This window comes from Orcinus orca, chromosome 3, assembly GCF_937001465.1.
Source record: "Orcinus orca chromosome 3, mOrcOrc1.1, whole genome shotgun sequence".
Taxonomy (NCBI): domain Eukaryota; kingdom Metazoa; phylum Chordata; class Mammalia; order Artiodactyla; family Delphinidae; genus Orcinus; species Orcinus orca.
The window spans coordinates 139,528,596-139,555,976 of NC_064561.1; the positions used below are offsets into that span (position 1 = coordinate 139,528,596).

A 27,381-nucleotide genomic window follows, 5' to 3' on the forward strand; every position below is an offset into this window, starting at 1 on the left:
GTTGAAATTAATGGGAGAAATGTCTGTAAGTCTCAGGCTAGAATTATTGCTTGGCTGTGGATACTTTCATAATTTGAATTTGCTAAGCAGAATAGTGTAGATGATATGAGGCTGTGAGAAATTATTAGAGTGGTAGCTTCTATATAGTTTCAAGGTGTTGGATAAGAATAGCTACGATAACTAAAGCTATATAACTAACAGAGGAATAGTGATTTTAGGTCTGTTTGGCGTTAAGCAAATTGAACTGGTTATAATTATTCCTTATAAAGAGAGTATGCGGGAGGGATATGATATAAAGTCCGTTAATGGATTTAATATTTTTGTAACTAGCAATATACCATAACTTCTGAGTTTTAGCAGTATGGCTGCAAGGTCTATAGACCCTGCAATGGGGGCTTCTACATGTGCTTTAGGTAATCAAAAGTGGAGACCATATAGGGGTATTTTTACTATAAAGGCTGTTATGCATACTAATCATATGAAAACGTTGGATCAGGTGTTGGATATTGCTTGAGTTCAATATTGGATTATTAGAAAATTAATGAGCCTGTGATATTCTGAATATATACTAATGCTACTAAGAGTGAGAGGGATCCTACTAGTGTATAAAATAAGAAATAAAGTCCTGCATTAAGTTGTTCTGTTTGATTGCCCTATTGGGTAATGAAGATAAGTGTTGGGACTAGTGTTGCTGCAAATAAAATGTAAAATAAGATTTGTTCTGTGTGGCAGTAAATGTTATAATTAGGAATATTTGTAGTTTTACTAGCATAGTAATATATAATTTTTTTCCAGGTTAATGATTCTTTGAACAGGTGAAATTGGCTGGCTATTAGTATTAATGGTAAGAGTCATGTTAAAATTAAAAATGGTGTTAATAAGGAGTTGGAGGAAAAACTAGTGAAAAGTTAAGATTTTTATCGTTGAATTGGTTTAGGAGAAAAAGGCTTATGAAACGAATTAATAGGCTATGTACTGTAGTGTTAATTCAGATTATGTTGCTTTTTGATAGTCATGCTGGTGGTATTAATATAATTGCAGGGATAATAATTTTTAACATTGGAGATGTTTAAGGTTTTGTACTTAATCAGTGCCATATGTGTTTGATACTATTACCAGTAGGGATAGTCTGAGTGCAGCTTTGAAGACGGTGAAGAGTAGCAGAACGATTGGTATTATGCTGGCCAAGGTAAAATTTGTGTTTAGGATTATTAGGGTTGCTATAATAAATAGTGATAATATTATACCTTTTAGGCATAGTAGTGAGGATATTAGGTGAGATTGATATATTAATAACCCTATGAGAGATACTATAAATACTGTAACAATATTTATATATACTAAAGGCATTTGGTAATTATGAACTTAATCATATTCTAATGAGTCAAAATCATTTATTTTATTTTAAACTAATCACCATATTCAGTTCATTCTAGTCCTTTTTGGATTCATTTGTAGTCTAGGCTTGTTGCTAGTAATAAGATTAGGAATAGTGCTATAATGAGTATAGTTTTTAGATTGTTTGAGATGCTTATGGAAGGGGTAAAAGAAGATCAGTTTCTACGTCGAAAAGGAGAAATGTAGTAGCTACTAGGAAAAATTTTATGGAAAAGAGTAGGCGGGCTGATCCTATGGGGGTCAAATCCACACTCATATGGACTTGCTTTTTCTGTATAAATATTTAATTGAGGGAGTCAAAATGCGACGAATACAAGAAATGAGGCTAGTGCTATATTTGTAATTAATGTCAGTATCAGGTTTATTATTCTTTTTCAGATTATACCAAAACTGATTGGAAGTCAATTGTACTATTTAATACTAAAAGAATAAGATCCTCATCAAAAAGTAGATACATAAAGGAATAGTCATAGTACATCTACAGAATGTCAGTATCAGGCAGTGGCTTTGAAGACTAAATGATGATTAGATGTAAAATGATGTTTTAATTGACATAAGAGGCAGACAATAAGGAAGGTAGAGCCAATAATTACATGTAGTCTGTGAAATCCTATAGCTATGAAGAAAGTTGATACATAGACTCCATCTGAGATTGTAAAAGATGCTTCATAATATTCTGAGGCTTGTAGAAGTGTAAAAAAACACCTAAAGCAATTGTAATAAAAAGAGTTTAAATTATGTGTTTGCGGTTTCCTTCTATGAGGCTGTACTGGACTCAGGTAATGGATACCCCAGAGGCTAATAGTACAGAGGTATTGATGAGTTGAACTTCTAGTGGATTTAGGGGACAGATGCCTGTTGGTGGTCAGCATCCTCCTAGCTCAGGTGTGGAGGCAAGGCTTGAGTGGTTAAAGAACTTAGAAAAAGCCAGTAAAAAAAGAGGACTTATGAAATAATAGGATTATTCCATATCAAAGTCCTTTTAGAACAATTGGTATATGATGGCCTTGGAAAGTGCTTTCTTGGATGGTGTCTCAACATCATTGATATATTGTTAAGGTATTTGTTAGTGGGCTTGGTGACAATAATGTTGAATTAAAGTGAAATCACATAATTAGGACTGATGTTATTAGGAGGGCTAAAAGAGCTCCTGTGAAGGGTCAGGGACTGGGGTTTACTATATGATATGCATGGGTTTGGTGGGTCATTATGTATTATTATGTAAGTAAAGGCTTCCTAGTAGGATAAATATGTAGGCTTGAATGATGGCAACAGCAAATTTGAGAATGGTGAGGAAGATAAGGATAATAAATGTAATTAGGGCTGTGGCAGTGCTAATATTTAGTAATGCTGGAGTTGCTCCTCCAATTAAATGAATCAACAGGTGTCCTGTGATGTTAGCTGTCAAGTGTACAGCCAGGGTTATTGATTGAATAAATAAACTGATAGTTTCAATGATAACTAGTATGGAAATAAGAGGAACTGGTGTTCCTTGTGGTAGAAAGTGAGCTAGGGATGTTTTTACTTTGTGACAAAAGTCTGTAATTACAGTCCCTGCCCATAGGGGAACTGCCATGCCTAGATTTATTGAGAGTTGTATAGTAGGTGTAAATGAATGTGGTAGTAGTCCTAGTAGATTTGTTGATCTGATAAATGAGTGATATTAGTATTAGTGTTCAGGTCTGTACTTTGTGATTGTGAATAGCTGTTATTTGTTTTGATGTTATTTGAACGAATCACTTTTGAATAGAAGTTATATGCTTGATTAGTCGATTAGGTGTAGGAAATAGAATGCTTGGAAATATGATAATTAAGATAACAACAGGAAGCCCTGTTAATGAAAGAAGCAAATAAATTTTCATTCATTTTATTTCTAAAGGAGTGGGTTGTTTTAGTGTTTTGGTAATATTGATTCTGGGTTTGAATAGTAAATATGTTTTGAAATTTTTAGTTGAAATATAATGAATAGGACTAGAATTATTGATAGGATAGTAATAAATCATGTTGATATATCTAGTTGCGGCATATCATTAAGGGGAGGATTAACTCCCAAGCTTTAACTTAAAAGGTTAACGTTATTTAGCTTCTTAACGTATTTATAGTATTGATGCAGATCATTTCTCAAAGTATTTTAGAGGTACTAATTCAAGGACGATGGGCATAAAGCTATGACCCACAAATTTCTGAGCATTGTCCGTAATATAGACCTGGTCATGCTTCCTGGAATGGCATCTGTTTTTAGGCCTAGTGAAGGTATAGCTCATGAGTGTAAAACATCTTTTGAGGAGATTAGTATTTGGATTGTTATTTCTATAGGAACAACTACTCCGCTATCTACTTCTAATAGTCGTAATTCTCCTGGTTTTATATCTGATGTAGGAATTATATAGGAGTCAAAGTTTAAGTCTTCATAGTCTGTATATTCATAGCTTCAGTATCATTGGTGTCCTATGGTTTTTAGTTAGGGATTATTAATTTTATCCATCATGTAAAGAATTCATAATGATGGTAAGGCAATTAAAATTATGATAATAGCTGGTAAAATTGTTCAGATAGTTTTTAATTCTTGTGCATCTATTGTGCTTGTATGTGTTAATTTAGTTGTTAGTATAAGTGAAATAAGGTAAAGAACAAGAGAGCTAATTAAAAATATTATTAATGTATGATCATGAAAGTGTAGAAGTTCTTCTATAATGGGTGATGTTGCATCTTTAAATCCTAGTTGGAGGGAATATGCTATGGAGATATATAGGACTTTCACCTATAATTTAACTTTGACAAACTTATGTAAAATTGTACTAATGACTCATTTATTGAAAAAGACATAATGGTTATGCTGTTGGCTTGAAACCAGTAGAAGAGGGTTCGAGTCCATCCTTTCTTCACTATTTTAAATTGACATAAATGGGTTCTTCAAATGTGTGATATGGTGGAGGGCATCCAGTATAGTTACTCTAAATTTGTAGTAGTTAATCCTACTGTTAAGACTTCTCATTTTGATGCAAATGCCTCTCAAATTATAAAAATTGTTAATATTACTGCTATTAGTGAAATAAAGGAGCCTATTGATGAAACACTATTTCTTGTTGTGTAGGCATTAGGGTAGTCAGAATATTGTTGTGGTATTCCAGATAGACCTGGAAATGTTGTGGGAAGAAGGTTATATTTACACCTACAAATATAATTACAGAGTGACCTTTTGCTCATGACTCATTGAGTTTATAACCTGAAAATAGTGGGATTAAATGTACGAAGCCTCCTATAACAGTGAATACTGCTTCTGTTGATAATACATAGTGGAAGTGTGCAACTACATAATATGTATCGTGAAGGACAATATTTAGGGTTGAATTAGCTAAAACAATTACTGTTAGTCCTTCTACTGTGAAAAGGAAAATGAAGCCAAGAGCTCATATTATGACAGGGGATCATTTGATATTACCTCCGTGAAGTGTTACTAGTCAGCTAAATATTTTACTCATATAGGAATGGCAAAAATTATAGTAGCTGATGTAAAATATGCTTGTGTATCAACATCTATTCCTACTGTAAACATATGGTGGACTCCCATGGTAAACCCTATGAAGCTGATTGACATTAAGACTCAAACTATACCTATATACCCAAAAGTTCTTTTTTTCCTGACAATATGTGGAATTATTCCAAATCCAGGCAAAATAAGAATATAAACTTCAGGGTGTCCGAAGAATCAACGTAAGTGTTGATATAAGATTGGATCACCTCTCCCTGTGTCTAGGTTTCGGTCTGTTCATAGTACAGTAATTCTGGCTGCTAAAACTGGTAGTGATAGTAATACAGCTGTAATTAGAACGGATCATACAAATAGTGGTGTTTGGTATTGGGACAGAGTGGGTGGTTTTATATTAATAATTGTAGTAATAAACTTAATAGCACCTAAGATTGAGGAAACACCTGCTAAATGTAGGGAAGAAATGGTAAGGTGAACGGAAGCTCCTGCGTGGGCTAGGTTTCCAGCTAAATGTGGATATATGGTTCAGCCTGTACCGGTGCCAGGTTCAACTATTGATGATGCGAGTAATAGTATGAAAGAAGATGGAAGGTATCAGACGCTTATATTATTTATGCAAGGGAAGGCTATATGGGGTGCTCCAATTATGAATGGGACTAGTCAATCTCCCAAACCGCCAGTTATAATAGGTATAACTACAAAAAAGATTATTAAAGCTGCATGGGCTGTTACAACTACATTGTAAATTTGATCATCTCCAAGTAATGTTCCGGGTTGACCTAATTCAGCATGAATTAATAGGCTTAGAGTAGTGCCTGCTATTCCAGCTCAGGCACCAAATAATAAATATGAAATACCAATATCTTTGTGGTTGGTTGAGAATAATCAGCGGTTTATGAGCACAGGTAAAATGGTTAAGTAAGCATTAGACTGTAAATCTAAAGACAGGGGTTAAGTCCTCTTTTTGCCACGTCCTGTGGTCAATCTAACATACTGAATTGCAAAGAAGCAGCTTCAATTCTGCCCGGACTTCTTCTGCCTGTTTTTCCCTGACCGTGGGGGAAGTAGATTGAAGCCAGTTGACTAGAGTATTTAGCCTTAACTCAAATTTCCTGGGAAATGTAAGCCCACCAATCTAGTGAGGATTTAGCTTAATTACAGTGTTTGATTTGCATTCAATTGATGTAAGATATAGTCTTACCATCCTTATTAAACAAGAATTAAGTAAATTATACTTATTTAGGGTTTTGAAGGCTTTTGGTCTATACTAACCTAAATTCCTAGTCCATTACTGAAAAGACTGGTGTAAGTGGTAATAGCATTGTAGATATAATGATTACTGTTGGTAGGAAGATCATTTGTTTTGTGAAATCAAATTGTCATTTTATTTTTATGTTGTTGGTGGAGGGAAATATAGTCAGTGCTGTGGAGTATGTGAGTCATATGAAGAAATACAGATTAAGTAACGTCATAATACCTATTAATGTAGGTAAAATAATGTTATTATTTTTTGTTCTTTCTTGAATGATTATTTATTTTGGTATAAAGCCTGATAGTGGTGGAAGACCTCCTGCTGATAATAGGATGATTAGAATAAAGGTCGTGAATGGGCATTTTATTTCATGTCTGTGATAGTGATAGTGTAGTGGTGGCTGAGCTATAAATAAATAGTATAAATATGGTAAACATTATTATGATATAGATTAGTAGATTTAGGATTGTTATAGTTGGATTATACAATATAATAGCTTATTATAGTTATTCACCCTATATGGGTGACTGATGAGTAGGCTATGATTTTTCGTAATTGGGTTTATTTAGTCTGCCTCATCCTCTAATTATAATTGATAATATAGATACAGATAGTATTAAACTTAGGTTAATGGATGGTGAAATTTGGTATAATACTGATAGGGGTGCGAGTTTTGTCATGTTAATAAAATTAAGCCTGCTATTAACGAGATGCCTTCTGTGACTTCAGATACTCAGAAGTGGAATGGAGATGGCCCTAGTTTTATGATTAGGGCTATTGTTATTACTATTGATGCTGCTGAGTTAAAGATTTTTGTAATAGTTCATTGGCCGGAATATAATAGGTTAATTATAACCACTATTCTAAGTAATAATGATGCGGTGGCTTGTATCAGAAAATGTTTAATAGATGCTTCCATGACTCATGGGTTGAATTTTTTTATTTTAATGGGAATAATGGCTAGTATACTTATTTCAAATCCGATTCAGATAAGTATTCAGTGTTAACTGGTAACTACATTTATGTTATGCCTGAGATAATGGTTGTTATGAGGATAATAAGAATAACAGGATTTACTAGTAGGGGAAGGATATAAACCAACATTTTCGGAGTAGAGTTGATCATATCAGAATCAAGGATAGAATGCTCAAATTCACAAGAAGGAAATTGTTGATAGTAGTGTTTTGATAATGAAGTTGGTTGTGTATAGTTCTGATGTGTGGAGGTTGTGCAGGGCTCCTAGAAAGAGGATTGTTGGGAAAATATTTGTTATGACGTTGTTGGCATATTCTGCTAAGAAAAATATAGTGAATGAGCCTGCTGCATATTCTACATTGAAGCCCAATATGAGTTCAGATTCTCCTTCTGTTAGGTTGAAGGGGGCTTGATTGGTTTCTGCTAGGGTACAAATAAATCATATTATGGCCAGTGGTCATGCTGGGAAGATTATTTATAAATGTTCTCGTGTTGTGATGAGGGTTGAGAGGGTAAAGGATCCATTTATTCGAAGGATTGACAGGAGAATGCTTGTTAGTGTTACTTCATATGAGATTGTTTGTGCTACTGCTCATAGGGCTCCAATTAGTGCATATTTTGAATTGGAAGCTCATCCAGATCATAGGATGGAGTAGACAGCTAGGCTTGGCATAGCTAGTATAAAAAATACCCCTAAGTTTATATCAGTAAGGAGGTAGGGTATGGGTAGGGGAATTCATATGCTTAGGGCTAAAGTTAAGGCTAGAATGGCTGTGATAATAAAAATGGAAATAGAAGATGTAGCTGGTCGTAGTGGCTCTTTGATGAATAATTTGATTGCATCAGAGATAAGTTATAGGAGGCCATATGTTCCAAAGATATTTGGTCCTTTTTGAAGTTGCATAGCCTAGAATATTTCATTCAATTAATGTTAGGAGTGCTACAGCTAGAAGAATAACGATAATGAGTATAAAGATATTAATTATAAACAGTTTTTTAGGGAGAGGATTTGAACCTTTGGTTATAAATTTTTAAGTTTTACGCAATTACTAGACTCTACCACCCTAAGAAACCCTGTTCTTGGGTAATGTTTTCTATATGTTAAGATTATATCATTAACTGATTTTAAGGTGCTTTTAAAAGGTAGGCCTCATTTCTCTTGTCCTTCTGTACTGGGAGAAATATGTAATAGATAGAAACCTACCTGGATTGCTCTGGTCTGAACTCAGATGACATAGGTCTTTAATTGTTGAACAAATGAAACTTTAATAGCGGTTACACCATTGGGGTATCCTGACCCAACATCGAGGTCGCAAACCCTATTGTCAACATGAACTCTAGAATAGGATTGTGCTGTTGTCCCTAGGGTAACTTGTTCCATTGATCAAAATATTTGGATCAATAAGTGATAATGTGTTTCGACTAGTAGGTCTAGATTTTAATCATGAGGAAGCTTTTTTGTTCTGCAAAGTCACCTCAACCAAAACTGTCAGACCCTCGTGAAAATTATATTATTCCTCGGTGGTTAAGTTATATTTATTTGGGTTAATTAATTAAAGCTCCATAGGGTCTTCTCGTCTTATTTTTTTACTCCTACCTCTTCACAGGAAGGTCGATTTCACTGATTGAAAGTAAGAGACAGTAAAACCTTTGTGTGGTCATTCATACAAGTCCTTATTTAGAGAACAAGTGATTATGCTGCTCGGGCAGGACACCACAGCTGCTTAACAGTTATCACCGAGCAGGCAGTGCCTCTAGTTATGCTAGAGGTGATGTTTTTGGTAAACAGGAGGGTTTATGTTTGCTGAGTTCCTTTTACTTTTTTTAATCTTTCCCTGGGTGCATACCTGTGCTGGGTTAACAGTGTACTTAATAAATAATTTAGTGTTGAATTGTGTTTATTTGCTGTTAACTATCAGTAATATTATCAGTTACCTTTGTTTTGGATATTAAATCCAAAAAATAATCACAAAGACTGATGTTAAGGAGATTGCCACCTTTGTTTACTTCTAGGAGTTTTATGGTTTCAGGTCTTACATTTAAGTTTTTAAGCCAATGTGAGTTAATTTTTGTAAATGGTGTAAGATAGGCGTCCAGTTTTATTCTTTTGCATGTGGCTGTCCAATTTTCCCAGCATCATTTATTGAAGGGACTGTCCTCTTCCCACTGTAGATTCTTAGTTCTTCGGTTGTAAATTAACTGACCACATATGTGTGCACTTAACTGCTGGGCTCTCTGTACTGTTCCACTGAGCTATGTGTTTGTTTTTATGCCAACATCAAACTTTTTTGATTACTATAACTTCACAGTCTAGTTTGAAATCAGAGAGCATGATGCCTCCAGCTTTGCTCTTGCTCAAGATTGCTTTGGATATTTGGGGGTCTTCTGTGGTTCTATATCACTTTTATGATTTTTTTCTATTTCTGTGAAAAATGCCACTGGAATTTTTATAGGGATTGCAATGTCTCTATAGATTTCTTGGAGTAGTATGGACATTTTAACCATATTAATTCTTCAAATCCATGACCATAGAATATCTTTTTATTTATTTGTATTCTCTTCAATTTTTTTTTCATCGATGTTTTGCAGTTTTCAGTGTAAAAATTTTCACCTCCTTGGTTAAATTTATTCTTGAGTTTTTTTTCCTTTTTGATGATATTTTAAATGGGATTGCTTTCTTAATATCTTTCTGATAGTTCATTGTTAGTGTATAGAAATGCACAAGATTTTTACATACTGATTTTTATATCCTGAAATTTATTTAGTTCTTGCATTTATTTTGGAGGTGGAATCTTTTGGATTTTCTATATATAAAATCAGCAAATAGTGACAGTTTTACTTCTTCCTGTGTGAGTTGTATGCCTTTTATTTCTTTTTCTTGCTAATTGCTCTGGCTAGGACTTCCAGTACTATGTTGAATAAGACTGATGGGAGTAGTCATCCTTGTTTTTTCCTGATCTTGGAGGAAAAGGTTTCAGGTTTTCACCAGTGTGATGTTAGCTGTGGGCTTGTAACTGATAGGTATGTCCTTATTGCTATGTACATATATGGCCTTTTATGCTGTGGTTTGTTCCCTTTATATCCACCTTATTAAGAGTTTTTATCATAAATGGATGTCGAATTTTGTCAAATGCTTTTCATTAATATGATGTACTACATTGATTTGTGAATGTTCAACGATCCTTGAATCTCTGGAATAAGTTGCACTTGATTATGGTGAATGATTCTTTTAATAGTGAATTCGGTTTGCTGATATTTTGAGGATTTTTGCATCTATGTTCATCAGTGATTGTAGTCTGTAGTTTTCTTGTGGTGTCCTTGTCTGGTTTTGGTATCACGGTAATGCTAGCCTTCTAAAAAGAGTTTGGAAGTGTTTCCTTTTCTGTTTTTTTTGAAGGGTTTGAGGAAGATTGGTATTCATTAAATATTTGGTAGAATTCACCAATGAAGCTGTCTGGTCTTTGACTTTTGTTTGTTGGGAGGTTTTGGATTACTGATTCAATCTCCTAACTAGTAATTGTTCTATTCAGATTTTCTATTTCTTCACAATTCAGTCTTGGTAGTTTTTATGTTTCTAGGAATTTATCCATTTCTTCTAGGTTGCCTAACTCAATGGTGTGTACTTCTTCACAGCAGTCTCCTGCAATCCTTTATATTTCTGTGGTATGCATTGTAATGTCTTTGATTTCTGATTTTGAGTCCTCTTTTTTCTTGGTGAGTCTAGCTAAATATTTGTAATTTTTTTATATCTTCAAAGAACCTGCCTCTTAGTTTCATTGATTTTTTTTCTATTGTCTTTTTAGTCTCCATTTGTTTCTATTCTGATCTTTATTTCCTTCCTTCTGCTAACGCTGGGTTTTAAGTGTTTTTTTTCTAGTTCCTTGAGTAGTAAGTTAGGTTTTTTTTTTATTTGAGATATTTGATTCTTGATGTAGGTATTTATGGCTATGAACTTCTCCCTTAGAACTTCTTTTGCTGTATCCCATAAGATTTGGTTTGTTGTATTTCCATTTTCATTTGTTCAAGTTTTTTTTTTTTTTTTTTTTTTGACTGCATTGTGTCTTCATTGCTGTGTACAGGCTTTCTCTAGTTGCGGCAAGTGGGGGCTACTCCTCATTGCAGTGTGCGGCTTCTCATTGTGGTGGCTTCTCTTGTTGTGGAGCACAGGCTTTAGGCATGTGGGCATTAGTAGTTATGGCACATGGGCTCAGTGGTGGCTCGTGGGCTCTAGAGCGCAGGCTCAGTAGTTGTGGCACACAGGCTTAGTTGCTCTGCGACATGCGGGATCTTCCCTTGTCCCCTGCTCTGGCAGGAAGATTCTTAACCACTGCACCACCAAGGAAGTCCCCAAGGTATTTTTTGATTTTTTTTTTGACCCATTGATTATTCAGTAGCATATTGTTGAATTTCTACTTCTTTGTGAATTTTCCAGTATTCTTCAGTAATTGATATTTAGTTTCATATCATTGTGGTTAAAAAGATGTTTGATATGATTTCAGTCTTCTTAAATTTATTAAGACTTGTTTTGTGGCCCACCATACGATCTATCCTAGAGAATCTTCCATGTGCACTTGAAAAGACTCTATAATCTCTTGGGTAGAATTTTCTTTATATACCTGTTAAGTCCATCTGGTCTAATGTGTCATTTAGGGCTGATGTTTCTTATTTATCTTCTGACTGGTAAAATTTATCCAATGATGAAAGTGGGGCTTTAAAGTCCCATACTACTATTGTATTGCATGGCTTATTCATTTAGGTCGATAAATATTTGCTTTACATATTTAGGTGTTCCTATGTTGGGTACATGAATATTTACAAATGTTATATTACCTTGTTGATTGAACTGTTTTCATTATGTAATGCCCTTCTTTGTCTCTTGTTACAGTCCTTGTTTTAAAGTCTATTTTGTCTGATATAAGTATACTTACCCTAGCTTTCTTTTAGTTTCCATTTGCATGGAATATCTTTTTCCATCCCTTTACTGTGTATGCCCTTGTGTCTTTTGTAGCCAGCCTGCAGATGGTTCTTTTAAATTTTTATTTTATCCCTTCAGGCACTCCATGTCTTTTGAGTGGAGAATTTAATATATTTATTTTAAAGTAATTATTGATAGATAGGTACTTATTGCCATTTTTATTGTTTCTGGCTGTTTGTATTTCTTCTGTTCTTCTCTTGCTCTCTTCCTTTGTGATATTATGACTTTCTGTAGTGGTGTTTTGTATGTCTTTAACTTTCTCTTTTGTGTAGCTACTGTAGGTTTTTGCCTTGTGGTTACCATGAGGCTTTAATAAAACAACTTACATTTATAACAGTCTAATTTAAGTTCTTAACAACTTAAGTTCAAATGCATCTAAAGCTCTACATTTTAATCTCCCCCCTGCCTCATTTTATGTTCTTGATGTCATATTTTACATTTTTATCTTATGTATCCCTTTCCTAATTATTGTAGTTATAGTTATTTTATTACTTTTGTCTTCTAACCTTCATACTAGCTTTACAAGTGGTTAATTCACCATTTTACATTAGATTATTCCTAATTTTACTATATATTTACCTTTACCAGTGAGATTACTTCATATCTTTTCCTGTTACTAATTAGTGCCCTTTCTTTTCAGCTTAAAGAAGTCCCCTTAACATTTCTTTTAAGGACAGTTTAGTTATGATGAACATTTTTAGATTTTGCTATCTCGTCTTCAATTCTGAATGATAACTTTGCTGGGTAGAGTATTCTTAGTTTGAATATATTGTGCCACTTTCTTCTAGCCTGCAAAGTTTCTGCTGAAAAATCTGATAGTCTTAGGGGGGTTTCCTTTATGTAACAAATTGATTTTCTCTTGCTGCTTTTAAGATTCTCCCTTTGTCTGTACTTTAGACATTTTAATTATGTGTCATGGTGTGGGTCTGTTTTGGGTTCATTTTACTTGCAATTTTCTGGATTCCTGGATCTAGATGTCTGTTTCCTTTCCCAGGTTAGGGAAGTTTGGGGCCATTATTTTTTCAAATAAATTTTCTGACACCTTTCTCTCTTCTCTTCTGGGGCCCCTATAATATGAATATTGGTATGCTCAATGTTGTTCTTTAAGTCCCTTAAGCTATCTTTACTTTTTGTCATCATTTCCTTTTGCTGCTCTGATTAGATAGTTTCACTGCCCTGTCTTTGAGTTGACTGATCCTTTCTTTAGCTTCATCTAGTCTGCTATTGAAATTTTCTAGTGTAGTTTTCAGTTCATTTATTAGATTCTTCTGTTCTATGACTACTATTTGGTACTTTCTTATATTTTCTATTCCTTTGTTGAAATTCTCACTGTGTTCATTCTTCTGAGTTTGTTGAACATCTTTATGACCATTATTTTGAATTCTTTATCAGGCAAATCAGTTATATCTGTTTCATTAAGAACTTGTTCTTAGGTGTGTTCTGCCTTTTAGAACACATTTTTCTGTTTCTTCTTTTTCCTTGACCCTCTGTGTTAGTTTCTATGTATTAGATAAAACACCCACCTCTCTCAGTCTTGAAGGAGTGTCCTCATGTAGGAGATGAACCTTATCGTTCAACTCTGCCCTAGCTCTTGGTTGCCTTTTTTTGATTGTTCAAGCAGATTATTTTATTCTTAGTGACTCCCAGTAGTTGAGGCTGTCAGTGTCCTAAAGGGGAATAGCTCAGTCAGTACATAGATTCAAGCTGATGGAAGCCAGACCCTTAGGCAGCAGCTTTTAAAGTACACAAATATATATATGGTCTTATGTGACTGTATGCATAAGTTTCACTGGCCACAGGAGTCCTGGAATCTAAAGGCATCTTGTGGGTGGCAGTTGCAAAAATTGGGGTGCTAGATGAGTACACAAGGTCCTTTAGAAAAGATACAAGTGGCCTAGAGCAAGGCATAGGGAGAGCACAAACATGGAGTCCAGCAGCTTCTGTCCTTGGAATGCCCCTCTGTTAGGCCCTAAACATGTGACAAAGTAGAAGCCTGTTCCCCAGGCTGAAGAACCAGGAGAAGCAAATAGACCTCTATCACATAAAGACGGGATGTGTTTCAGTCTGCTGTCTGCACAGTGTCTTGGGAGTGGTAGCTTGCCAAGAACCATCTCTCTGTTTATTACCATCCCATGGAACTCAGGAAAGCAAGCCCTGCTGGCCATCAGAACCAGGCCATCAAGGGGCATTCCCTGGGGGGCAACCACAAAAACGAAAGCAGCAGACATAAAAACTGGGCACCAGACACATGTAAGAGCCCTCCTCTTGGGGTGTGGCAGAGGGAGAACACAAAGATTGTGCCTGTCCTCTAAGGTTTCTGGAGAAGGTTACATTAAGCTCTTAGATGTCTGTTTAGTTAGAAACCTATCCCTCAGGCCATAGCTTGAAGATAAGCTGGTAGGCCTCTTTCACAGAAAGACTGGGTGCCTCAGTCTGCTGCCTCTTGCTGTGCTCTGGGGGTGGCAGCCATGTAAGAACTCTTTCTCCATTGGTTACTATTTTTTAGGATTCTCAAGCTTGAGCTCCACTGGCCACCAGAGCCAGGCAATTAAACTTGGCAGGGTGCCAGAGAGGGTAAGCACTCCTTTCTAAGGGATAAAGGTGAGCTGGAGCATGGCAGAGAGAGAGCACAGAGATGCTGCCCGCCAGCCTCTGTCTCTGGAGAGTACCCTATCAGGCCTCTAGATGTGTATTAAATTGGATGCCTGCCCCTCTGGCTGATACTTTATGTGAAAGAGACTTACTTGCTTGTCTTAAAGCCTGGGCTCCTCTCAGTTGACTGCCTCTGTGCTGGTTTCTGAGGCAAACGAATCTTGAGTCCACAAACTCTTTATGGGCTGTTTCTTGGTTTGCTATAGACTCATGGGTCTCATGGATGTGAGCCCCATTGATTTTAAAAGCTAGATGTTTTGGAGTTTATCTCTCAGATGAAGACTTTAAGAGTTGGGGTGCCTGATGTGGAGCTCAAACCCTTTCCTCCACAGGGAGAAGCTCTGGGTTTTGAGTTCTCTCCTGATTGTGGGTCACCACACTCAGTATGGAGTTTATGGTGAGACTGTCTCAGCCTCTCTTACCTGCATTCTTTTTTTTTAAATTTTCCCAGTGTATAGGGGTTGCTCAGGTAGTTTTTCATTTTCTTTCAGTGGAAGTTTTTCGATATGTAGCTACAGATTCAGTGTGCTCATGGGATGAGGTGAGTTCAGGATCTTCTACATCAACATCTTGAACCAGAACCTGTACTTTGTCTTTGAGTTAGTGGAGCTAATATGTACTTAAACTGAGCCAGAAATGTCAGTGTCTCCTCTCAGTTTCTAGTTCTCACTCTTGAAATCCTATTGGTCACCATTACCTACTTTCTAAATTGAACTATCGTGTATCCTGTACTCTTCACCACTACTGAGCCACCTTTATTTCAAGCATATAGATAACCTAACAGCTTTTTAATGCTTGTTCTGTTTCCACCATTGCCTCCTATTAGTCCATTTCCTATATTGCCATTCGAGTGATCTTTCAAAATTCAAATCTGATCAGACTAATTTCTTGCTTAAATTCCTTCAAGAATTTTTCAAAGCTGGAACATGAAATCCAGACTTTTAAAGTATTTCAGAAAAGTGTGATGATCTCAACACTGAGCCTCTCTTTTTCTCTTCCACCCTGTGATGACCTATGTGAATGGCTTTGGAGTTCTAGGAATACACAGTACTCTGCTCTACCTCTGTGGTTTGCTTTTGTTGCTCTCTCTGTGTGGAATAACCTTCTTCTTCCACTTCCACTCCAGCATAACTCTTACATCTCCTATATGTTTTAACTCAGGTCTCTTTTCTTCTAGTACACTTTCCTGGAACATCGCAATCTTTGCCTCCAATCTGGGTTAATTGCCCCTCTTCTGTGCTTTCACAGTAGTTTGTATGTAACTTCTATATTGGCACACATCAAATTGTATTGTAATTGTCTGCTTGGTAGTATACTGTTTTGAAATTTTAATCCAGACTTTCTCCCAATACTTGCCTTCTTACATTGTCTATACCATATATTATCTTTGCCTTTCTACCATTCAGTCAGTAGAATTGCTTTAAGGGGGAGAACAATATACTTTAAAAAAGAATATGATTTTTAGTTGAAATTGCCTGAGATTTAGAATTGATAAAAAAGAAATTCTAGTGCGGAAGGACTTGGGGCATAAAAAATAGATTAGGAAGAAAAGTTGAGCAGTCAGACTACCTCTCCACCAGACTAAAGATTCTTTGGACTTGGTGGGTATGGGGTGAAGTGAGAAGAAATTTAGAGGAGAAATAAGAGAACCTTCAGACTTGAGTGTTCCCGAGAAGTGTCCAAGACCAGAGCCTGCCATGTGGCCTTTTATTTAGAAGTCTTTTTCAGGACCAATAGGAACCTAGCAAAAATGATTAGCATCTTCTGAGGGTGCCAGATATATTCTTTCTAGGTCTACCTTTTCAATGTTATTGAGAAAAATAGACACATAGTAACTTCATTTTTTAAAAATTAAAGCCAGGGTGATTATTTCTGAGGGGGTGAACATAGAGGGGGATTCCTGCTAAAACCAGTTGGAACTGGTTTAGCCACAGAAACCTCAGAATGACCATGAAGCATGTGTAATTCTTCTGAGGTCTTGCTACTGGCAAGACTTTTACCTAGGGATAGAGGACTCTTGTCTAAAAAAATGTATTTCATAAGATTTCAAGAGACATTTTTGTGAGTTCTTTTAGAATGAAACAACTTTCTAATGTTCACTTCAATTATTTATTAGACACAAATATTAGGAAAGAGTAATATATAAACTGTGGTAATCTATTAATATTAACTTATACATTTTCCTCTATCACAATTGTATGAGTTCACTGAGGTAGTATTCTATTTATGTATTTTCATGTACACCAAGAAATTAGCACATAAAAGACATTCTATAAATGTTTGTTGATTAATATAACTGGAAGTCCCTTAATTTATTATTTTCCATTAATTTTGATTCTTTTCATGTTGCCTGCTTTGTCTAGACAGACAGGTGACCCTCTTGTCACTGAGTTCTGTTCAGGAAGTTATTTTGACCCTGTGGACCCATGTAGATATTCCTAGGACCGTCTTGCTTGGCTTATTTTTAGCACAGAGTTTGGGAAACAGCTTTAGAGGCATATTTGAAAGAAAATATGTGGAAATAGAGCTGTTGGCATGATTAGAACATTAAGCAATCTTAAAATTAGTAGTAGATCTGCTGTGATGCAAATAGATGGATAACTGGGTGCTTCACCATGCTCTGAGGTCCAAGACCAAGGCAAGCCTGCATATTACCTGAAGCATCACTGCATCACACACCATTCATTTAAAAAAGCCTATACCACTCACACATCCCATCCATACATTGCCTGGTTGAATGCTTCTTTCCCAGGCTGTGTCAGTAGGGTGCAAAATAATCATTGGATCCTAGAATTCAGATACAGGAACACATGGTCTTCAGGTAGCAGAGGTGACTTTTTAATACCATAGCAGCCTTTCTTGATTCTACAACCAAGAGCTTTGATTCTGGAATATAGTCAGTCAGGTATAAAAAGTTACCTACCTTAAAAGATGACAAATGTTAGAGTTAACTCCTTTGCCTAAGTCCAAAATCATGTGTAGGAAACTCATAGCCCTAAACAAAAATACACTCATTCCGTCTCTAGTTCAAGCTCAGCACTGTGCCTAGGATTGTAGATGAGGAAGGAAAAAAATGGAAATAGGTATCCTAGAACCAAAAGTAATACAAATTGAGAGGAGATGAAAAATGTTCTCAGACCAAGACTGAGAAATTCAGGAATATAGTCTCTTAGATATTTATTGTAATCTCCAAATAAAACAAGATAAACCCAAAGAACAAAAACCACTTTCTATACAGAATTCACATACAAACTTAATACCTAATAAAGCACATACAGTTCTTACACAATTAATTTTAATAAAGAGAATTAAAACTTCACAATGTGAATACACGTTATAGCGTTAAACCCAGACAAGAGCTCCTGTGGACACATGAAGAGTCATAATATTTGCTGTGCAGCAGTAGTGTTCAAATAAACATCACGATCACTATATGAAAGCATTAAGCCGTTACTCAATTTTTTCTCAAGAAGAGCTCCACAGTGCAGTCACTAAGAAGGAGCCGAAAGTGCCTGGTTACAAAGGAAGGTATTCATCTATGCACTTCCCCACACCCTTTATGGGAAACACAGAACCACAGAAAAATCTCTGGGCTCACATCTGCCTGGTTGACACTGGATTTGACAATGCCTTGTGGTTTGGTGCATGGGCAAAATGTCTAAATCTACTGTTCTTATGAGCTTCAGATTAATTTGTGTTTTGGGCCCGAGTCTGGGGCTGTTCAGCACAGAGGAATATGACGATACTGCAGCTTGCTTTCCTCATGGGGATAAAAACAGAGAGAACCAAACTGGGGTAATTTGTTGGGTTTCCGAGGGCCAGTCTGGTTCTCTGGAGGAAAACAATGATCTCTAGCTGCCAGCTCTGTCCCCCTTCCATTCAAGGGAACAAACTGTGACCTTTCCCATTTATTTGCCTGGCACAATCTCCTCTATCTAATTCTTTCTGGGATCATGTCTCACCTCTTCAATGGAGCCATTCTTGACTTTTCCTGTTTTTGTAGGTTTCACATTCTCTGTGCTCCTATAGCCTGACATAACATAGCATTTAGATCATATCCTGGTATTTCATTCCTTGTTCTTCAGTCAGTAAGCTTATTAGAGGCCAGAGCCATACCTCTTCCATGTTTGATTCCCACAGCACTGAGTACATGGTATTCAGTAACTATTGACGACTAAACATTTAAACACACCCTTAAATTATCATTCTAATGTTGGCTACCTGCTTATATTTTTCTTTTTTTTAAATTTGGCACGAAGTAGTCTCTAACCTACCTGTTTCACCCACCTCTACTTGACTTCTGTGGGTCCGAGAGCAGGCTATCACATGTAAAATAGGGCCACATATCGCTGGTAGTGGTCCAAAGCCATTTAATATGATTGGCACATTCTCACATGTCAATTTCAGGCAATTGCCATAGAGAGAACTGAAGGCTTCCTGTGATGTACAGAGGGCCATGGTCATCTAAAACCAACTGTTTTTCATCATTTTTAGTGAAAAACTCAACGTTTTTCCCAAGGGTATCATGATTTACTCTAACTAAATGAAAAGGCAAAACACAGTATTACAATGAGTGTTTTGCCTTAAAAATTAAAATGGCAAATAGGAGTTTAAGGTAGTTGTCCTACTTGAAACTTCATAAATACATAGTTTTTGGTAATCCAGCAACCAGGCCTAATTTCTTGATTTTGTATCTCATTGAAGTTCTATGCCACCAATTATGAGATTAACCAAGGGAGTCTGAGGACGAATATATGAGTTTATGATGACATACCAAAGTGATTTAAGGATTCTGACTTTTTTCTCCTATATTATCAGTGTGGACAATTGAGAATTGAAAGTGAATATAACATTAGCAACAACCTAAAAAGACATCAATATTTTAGGATTCTCAGGATTGACAGTGTTAAATTTGCAAACCAAACACAAGGTTGAGCGACAATGAAATATACACAAAAATATGAGTGAAAATTCTTAGGAGACAGAACATGTGATCAACATTTCAGAGAAAAATAAAAATGACTTTTCCTTATGTGCATATTTTTTCTTAGGTTTCTAAATTAACCTCTTATAAAAGGCTTAAGGAAGATTCTGAATTAAAGAAGGGAATGCCTATATAAAATAAACTAACAGCCATTCTGTCTTGAAAATAAAATCCACAATTCTAAAAGGCAAAATTGACATATATTCCCAGATCCTAAATGTTTGGTCTTATAGGGGAAAAAAAAAATACCCTGAAGTAGGCACAGAGGAGTTTCACATGACACCAATAAGGTATTTACTGTATAAATTGTACCACTAGACAAATACAGCTACACGAAATAATCTGAGTAAGTCAAACAGCCATCAAAGCATCTCACACATTCATTATAATTCACTCTTTCACACTAGTTTATATACACTGAGTAAGTCATTAAATATTGCACTTATTGGCCCATGAACCCTCAATTCTGAGGTGTTGAAAAATAGAAAACAAATCTATTTTTATAACATATTTCATGCAACATTTAAGACATTTCAGTTCCACAAACACCATTAAGTAGTTGTACATTTGGACAGTTCAAAGGTATCACATCACGTCTGACATTAACAATATATTAACAGGAATTACAGGAAATTTTCATTCAGCACATATCCTAGGGATGATGAGACAATGCATGGAAAACCATCATACTGAAACAGCAAACAATCCCCAGATTTCACTTTTATGAGGCGTATGGAACCACTAGACAGATGTAATTTATGCTCACGTCCCTGAAAGGCCAGGTGTCTGTGGCTCATGTACCATCTGCATCTTTAAGAATGGCATTCATGAACCTAAGCAACCTCTAGTGCCAAATAATATGACCATGGAAACATTTCCATTAAGAAATAAAGCCACAGCCAACTCTCAGTTGTCCACAATGAAGGAAAGTATGAACACAGGTGAATGAAATACACAGGTACCCCCCCCCCCAACTTCATTTCAGCAAGTAATGACCGGTTGAAACTCTACCACTAACTGTACTGATGGGAGGTAAATGGTGAAACTTGAGTCTCATTTCCTATTCTTGGTCCTGTCACTCTGTGAGGAGAGTGCTTTAAAAAACTGAGATGATAAAAAAAATCAGGAAGTAGAAAAGAGAATTGTAAATAGAAAGCTCAATTTGTCCACTAGCTGCATGGTCTGATCTTAATACTCGAACTCTGACAGAGGCTTTGAAATAATTTCTTTTCTCTAGAAGGTTTGCAAAATATATTCTCTCTATCCTCCCCTTTTAATGGGAATTAATTCTCTGCACAGAGGCAAATCAAATCAGTGTGAAGAATCTATTTTGTAGACCTTTTTAAGGGAAATGCCAGTTACAGTTGTTGGAGCATAGTAAAATCTCCCTTTTCCCTAGCACTGAGAAAGCACCATATATGGAAATTTTCCTTCATAGAAAAGGTATCTGTGTTTGAGTGTGTATGTGCTGGGAGGGGCAACACTCTCTGTGTGGCCCAAGTGTAAATATTTTAATCTACTTAAGCGAAGTATTTGACTAGAGTGTCAAGCATTCCTGTAAAGGTTTTTAAGAAAAAAACATTATTTATGAAACAACAATAGGTGGATATATTTTAAATAAATTCTCTAGACCTGTTTTTGTCCCCTTAGAGGATATTGTATTTTTAGAACCTGGAACCCTTTAGGTTCACTGTAGAGATAATCAAGATGCCTTTTTTCCTGGTTATAAACTTCATCTTTTACTCAATTTTCCTAATTTGTTTCAGAATATAAAACAGGTTTTTGTCTTTAACTGGCTTTGATCAAAAAGTTATCTGAAATATAAAGGAATCTAAAAAGCTGACCCTGATTGTTCAGCTGATCAGAAAGAATTCACCATTTTACTGGTAGACCCCTAAAACACAGGTATTATACACAAAAGGGCAAAGCCAAGCAGATCTGGAGTGGCTGCATCTTCTAGGGGGTGATTAGAAAGGCCACATGGGTCTAGTTGCTCACATGGCAGCCTGACATGGCACACTGAGTGAGTACACACACAAAGGAACAAAGAGTTCTAGTTACCAGTCATGCAAACTATAATTTAGAGAGAGAGAGAGCATTCTTCAGACAGAAAGGCTACCTCCCAAGTATGCCACGCCAAAAATTCCTGATGGAGCATTCCAATAGTAGATGGAAATTATTAAACACTTTTTGACCTAGAAGGGTTTTAATCATGACTTTAAGATTTATCTTAGTATTTCACATGCAGCTGCTACCTCAGCCTTGGGATAGCTTGGGAGAGTCTGGATACATTTTTAACATAGTCTCACAGATGCCACACAGTTGACTGAAGGATGGCACAGTATATCCTCACTGAGCACGAAGAGACACATTGGATAAAGTACATCAAAATGAGCCACTGATTACTGACTACCACGCTCCAAAATTAATGTTGCTTCATGGAAGTTCAGTTAACAGTAGACTGTATTTTACTTTAAAGCAAGAACATTGCATCCCTGAAAGTCTATCCTCAGTATAGATGTAGTTAAAATGGGAAGGTTAAATTAGTTCCTGAAAGATAACCAATGTGCTGAACCAAAGAGCTATTATTAATCTGGATAAGAGTTAAGTAGGTGAAATACATATTTGTTTGTTGAGTATGTAGATGTCTTGTATAATTGCGGTTGTAGTGGAACTCATAGTTCATATTTAACATAACGCTGAGGCTTTCTGCAGCAACCAAAGACATCATCATAGTTCCCATTCCAAATAAAAATCTTAGCATTTATTTACTAGGCGGGCAAAGGGATAATGATTTTAAGTTAAACTAAAGAGGTGGTTAGAAGTTTATCAAGGCAGTAGAGGTTGCTCAGCAGTGGCAATGAACTAATTCACTGTCTTAATTCTTCTTATAAGCCCATAGATATAATGCTAACTTGTAAACTGCCATCTTAGGACTTATGAAACTTCATGCACCTTCTACATCCACTCACAACCCCAAAAGCTGAAATGCGGGTCCACTAAATGGCTGTTTTTGTTTGTTTGTTTGTTTGTTTTGCGGTACGCGGGCCTCTCACTGTTGTGCCTCTCCCATTGCGGAGCACAGGCTCCGGACGCTCAGGCTCATCGGCCAGGGCTCACGGGCCCAGCCGCCCCGCAGCATGTGGGATCTTCCCGGACCGGGGCACGAAACCGTGTCCCCTGCATCGGCAGGCGGACTCTCAACCACCGCGCCACCAGGGAAGTCCTAAATGGCTGTTTAGAGGAAATAATTTCCAGTCCAATTTTTCATTTACATTTAGAACAGAAAGGAATGTCCCCAAACCAAAGCTCTTGGAAGTATCTGCTCAAAACAATCAAGGTTTGATTATAAAAGTAATCGGAGGGATGGGGTGATGAGGAGAGGGGTGACAGAGGAAGAGAAATTTGTTCTTGAAACACTAATTGAGTTGCATCAAAGACAAAACATGGCTGTCTACAATTTACACACTAACACAAACATACACTTTGTAAGATGTCTCTGTTCTTTTGAATATAAATTTAGTTAGGCCATTAGTAAAAATGATCTGTGGTTATTTAAGCTGTTGGCAGACAGAATATGGGAGATATTGTATGCGTGTGTGTGTATACACATTTGTGTGCATGATGGCCTAAAGGGTGAAAAACCTTGGAACCACAGCATTATAAATAATATAGCTTGATGCCAATAGAAGTTTACTTAGTGAATCCTAGGCTGGTTCTTCTTTTGCCAAACTTGATTTTAAAACCAGGATCCCTTGATGAGATTAGGAGTCGAGAATTTTTCTCTCTTTTCATGTGCTTTACCGCAGGAGCATAGGTGCTCAATTCATTGAGCTCTGTGACGATCCTTTTTGGAAGCGTCTCACTTAGAAAATCACACTGGGGTAGGGACTTCAGAACTGAGAATCAATTAGTAAGCCTCTACTTCCATTGAGGCTTGAAAAATAGAAATTATTGGATGTCCCTTGGCACTGACACCTGGGCCATTCTTGCATTCTGCTCCCGACTGGCACACAGTAGCTCAAGTCTGGTATGTTTGACACTGTGGAAGTGGGTACTTGGCTTAGGTCTTCTGGTTCTAGAGCCGTTTAATTTCAATGGCAATTAGCTCTTCAGGGAAGGAGTTTACAAGAGGGCAAAACTCAACTTTCTTTCCCATTTTCTACCCTCTCTGATTTTGCTTTCCATTTTACAATAATATGCATATCAATGTTCTTCTGAAAAAGCCATCTGAGACATCATATTGAGGTCCTTGACATCTGTACGTATGTATGTGAGATCAGGTCTGAGAGAGGATGCGAAGGTCTTCCTAGTTCTATTGCTTCATATTAGATTGTAAAAGTCAGCTTAACAGCTATATCATTTAACATGGCCATTTTCTAGACCATGTTAAAGAAATATTACAGTATCATGCAAACAGGCTTCTGTTGCAAACAAATCTGCTTTGATGGCCCCTGCCTTCTCTTTCTTCCCTTCACTTTAATTTCTGTGATTTTTGAAGCTAGTTGCCCCATTAAAATCTAATAAAGCATTAATGTCTTCTTGTCTTCACTAGGCTAAGGTCTACCTTGCAGAGTGCCAAAGTGAAGATTTATTGCCAATTAGTGGATCTTAAGCTAAGATGAGCAATAATAAGAATGTGGATATGCTTAAGACATCCCAAATGCTTTCTCCTGTAATTTTCATCTTCTAACTTACTAGTAATATATGTGACCTAGTTCCCTGACTTGCAGGCATTTATCCTCCAGAGATCTCTTTAGATATGCATCTTTCCCTATCAATATCCTTGCTCAAGAATCTTGCGCTCAATACTTTCATGGGAAGTGTCTCTGTTTTTGAAAAGAGAAAAAAATCTTTTACATGATCACCAAAAAAGGGGAAAGTTCACTTAATGGAACTGCCCTTCCAAATATGCCAATGTGTGCCTGCTGCCTTAAAGTCCTAGCCGTAAACAATGCTGGGTGGTGATACAGATGCTGTGTCTCTTTTCAGTCCTCACTTAGAATCGCTGGTGGGATTGGTTTGCTTGTTAATCATATATGGTTTTCAGGAAATCCAGGAGAAGGAATCTCTAGGAGAAAGAATCTGGGTGTTCAAATGGTTTCCTTTCTCCTCTCAAATTGCTTATGGCACCCTAAGACTTTTCTGTAACTCTCAGCTCCAAAGAGAGGTCTCTGAGTAACTTAAGCATGTTTAAAGGCTTACAGAATGGGGATATGCCTTAAAGGTATAAATACTTGGATTGAAAAGGATTAGAGATGATAATTGTCTTTTCCTCAATCTGAGAGCCATGGAGATACTGTTTAACTGACTGCTAGCCAGGTAAAAGAACCTAGGGAGTTGCGAGCAGAAGGCAATGTTTGGGGAAGCAAGCCTACATCCTATGGGAAGAGGTGCTCTAACAAGCTTCAACTTGACCTCTGTTCCAAGAGTTGGTAATTGTTCCAGAAAGTCGCGGTGGTATATGTCATGGGGGGGAGCTCAGGCCTTGGAATCCCACTGCTACTCATATCCTTCTTGGTTAAGACGCTTGTTACATAACACATTCAGCAGATACCTCTGTCAGTGCCCTCAAATATTCAGAATGTTGCGTGGTGCAGTCTTGGGTTAGGTATTCCTTATTTAAACATCTAAACTAAGACTACCGTTAAAATCTACTTCCAGTCAGGTAAATATTAATCTCTTGGTAAATTTGCAAGGGCCTTAAACAATATTTCAAGTTCTTTATAGTCAATGGTCTTCTCAGTTATAATAACACTGAAAAATAGATACCTTTCCTGAACAGTAAACCAACCAGACCCATGACAGTCTCCCTAATCATGAGTAACATTTCCACTTGATTTTCGATTGAGAGTAAAGCAAATAAGGCCTCCTGAGATCTCGCCCTGCTCACACCACACACACAACCAATTTCTTGGTTATCATCCCTACAAGTGAATAGCATAATTTGAACCCGTAGCCCAAAACTCAGTTGTACTGAAATTATAATCAGAGGTCCCAGCAGTAGCTTAATCTAAGAAACCTGAAACAAAAAGAGCCTAGAAGACAAATAACAAATCACATGCAAACATCTGATGTTTATAGATGGATAGTCCTTACAAAGTTAAGATCACATATTTGTCACTTATTAACACCGGAAATCTCCCCGGAATTGAATGCATGTTCGAGCCACAGACATCAAAGATTTCCCTCAAATAATTATTAGGCAGTATAAATGAAGGCTAATTGACCATTTATAAATGCTATTTTTAGCAACCAACCCCTCTGGAGCTGCCTGTACCGGGACACTAACAGCCACAGTTGGGCTGCGGTGGAGGAGGGGTTTCCCTGAGCCTCGTGTTCTGCTTTGCGGCAGTGATGGCTGGATCTGTCTCCAAACTCTCGGACATTTTGTCGCAGATGATATCCACGAGACGCTCAAATGTCTGCTTCACATTAACGTTATCCTTGGCACTTGTTTCAAAAAACTCAAAACCTGGAAGAAACACAAAGAAACACAGCTTGGTCACTTCATACTTCTGCGGAAATTAAATGGGACATGGTGATGGTAGGACAGCAGTGCTGGTAGGTTTGGTTTGGGTGGGAGATGAGAGGCAGGATTGAACAAATGCTACCATCTTGCTATCCATTAACAAGAATTATAAAGTCGAATTAGTGATGTTCACATCTTATTTTTCTCTAGACAAAAAAAAAAAAAAAAAAATGCCTTGGCAAGAGTTAGTTAGTGAGGACGACATGAAGAATCCTTGACACAGTCTGTCTCTTTCATTTCTTCCTGCAACCCCTGGATCAGCATGCAGCCTCTTCTAATCTTTTCTAGGTCTGGGGTTATTTGGCTTTTTTTTTTATTTCCTCATTTCAGATTCTACCAAAATTATTAATTTTCATTTTTTCTTTAACTTCCGGCTTAGAAGACTTCATGTTCATATTCTGCTGTGAAAGGGACTCCCAAACTCCCACATAATGCAGCTCTAACTTTTTCCATGTCTGTCCTACTGCTGCCTAGTAAAGTGTTTGAGGGTAGGCCTTTGGTAAATTTCCAGTATTTAACTGGACATAAGGTGGCACTAAAGAATCATTGGATTTACCCTAAGCGAGCTCCAGCCTCCTTTAGGAAATTTGAGTGGTGTTAGCCTAACAGCCCTCCAGGGCTTTGTATACCATTGCAGCTAGCTGCTGGTGCTGATTTTTCCATATCTTCTGTTACCTGTCAGCAGCAATGTTTTATCAACATCTGGGAAAGGACACGATAAATTTCAAATAAGCTGCCAGAAGTGCAAGAAGTTACCAAAAAATGCAGGGACAGTTTCACGCCTCGACTGATGTGTCACTGTACCTGGGTAGAAGCAGCCTTAGTAGGCTGCTCTGTACACAGCCTTGTCACTATTGTTTGCATTCACATTCCACGGGCTGAGCTTGCCAGTCAGTTGCCATGACAACCTCCCCACTAGGCCAGCCAGAGATTGCTCTGGTCCATCCAGGGAATGTTGATTTAGGATGTATTGGGTTGAACACAGAAATGCTGTGCTAATCCATTCTGAATTTTACACCCTATAAATCCTCTGGTTACATCTGGCCCTATCTCTGAGGAGCCACATGGATTCAGAATGATTAAATCATGTGATTTCATCCCAGCTCCTGGGGCCAAAAGAGGA

The 27,381-nt window shown here is 36.9% G+C and overlaps 1 protein-coding gene and 2 pseudogenes across 3 annotated transcripts in view; all 3 read right to left on the reverse strand.

Annotated features, from left to right (window-relative positions):
- Positions 1 to 2,605: 2,605 nt before the first annotated feature.
- Positions 2,606 to 3,264, reverse strand: LOC117203416 (ATP synthase subunit a-like; annotated as a pseudogene).
- A 248-nt stretch (positions 3,265 to 3,512) lies between these two features.
- LOC117203427 (cytochrome c oxidase subunit 2-like) lies at positions 3,513 to 19,200 on the reverse strand (annotated as a pseudogene).
- The window catches only part of RAB3C (RAB3C, member RAS oncogene family), a 310,558-nt gene continuing 301,079 nt past the window's right edge, over positions 17,903 to 27,381 (reverse strand). For all 3 annotated transcript variants that reach the window (XM_033437880.2, XM_004275170.3, XM_049707956.1), the window contains exon 5: positions 17,903 to 26,201. In XM_033437880.2, coding sequence (XP_033293771.1) covers positions 26,014 to 26,201 — 188 coding nt within the window. In that variant the 3' untranslated portion in view covers positions 17,903 to 26,013. The remainder of the gene's footprint in view (positions 26,202 to 27,381) is intronic.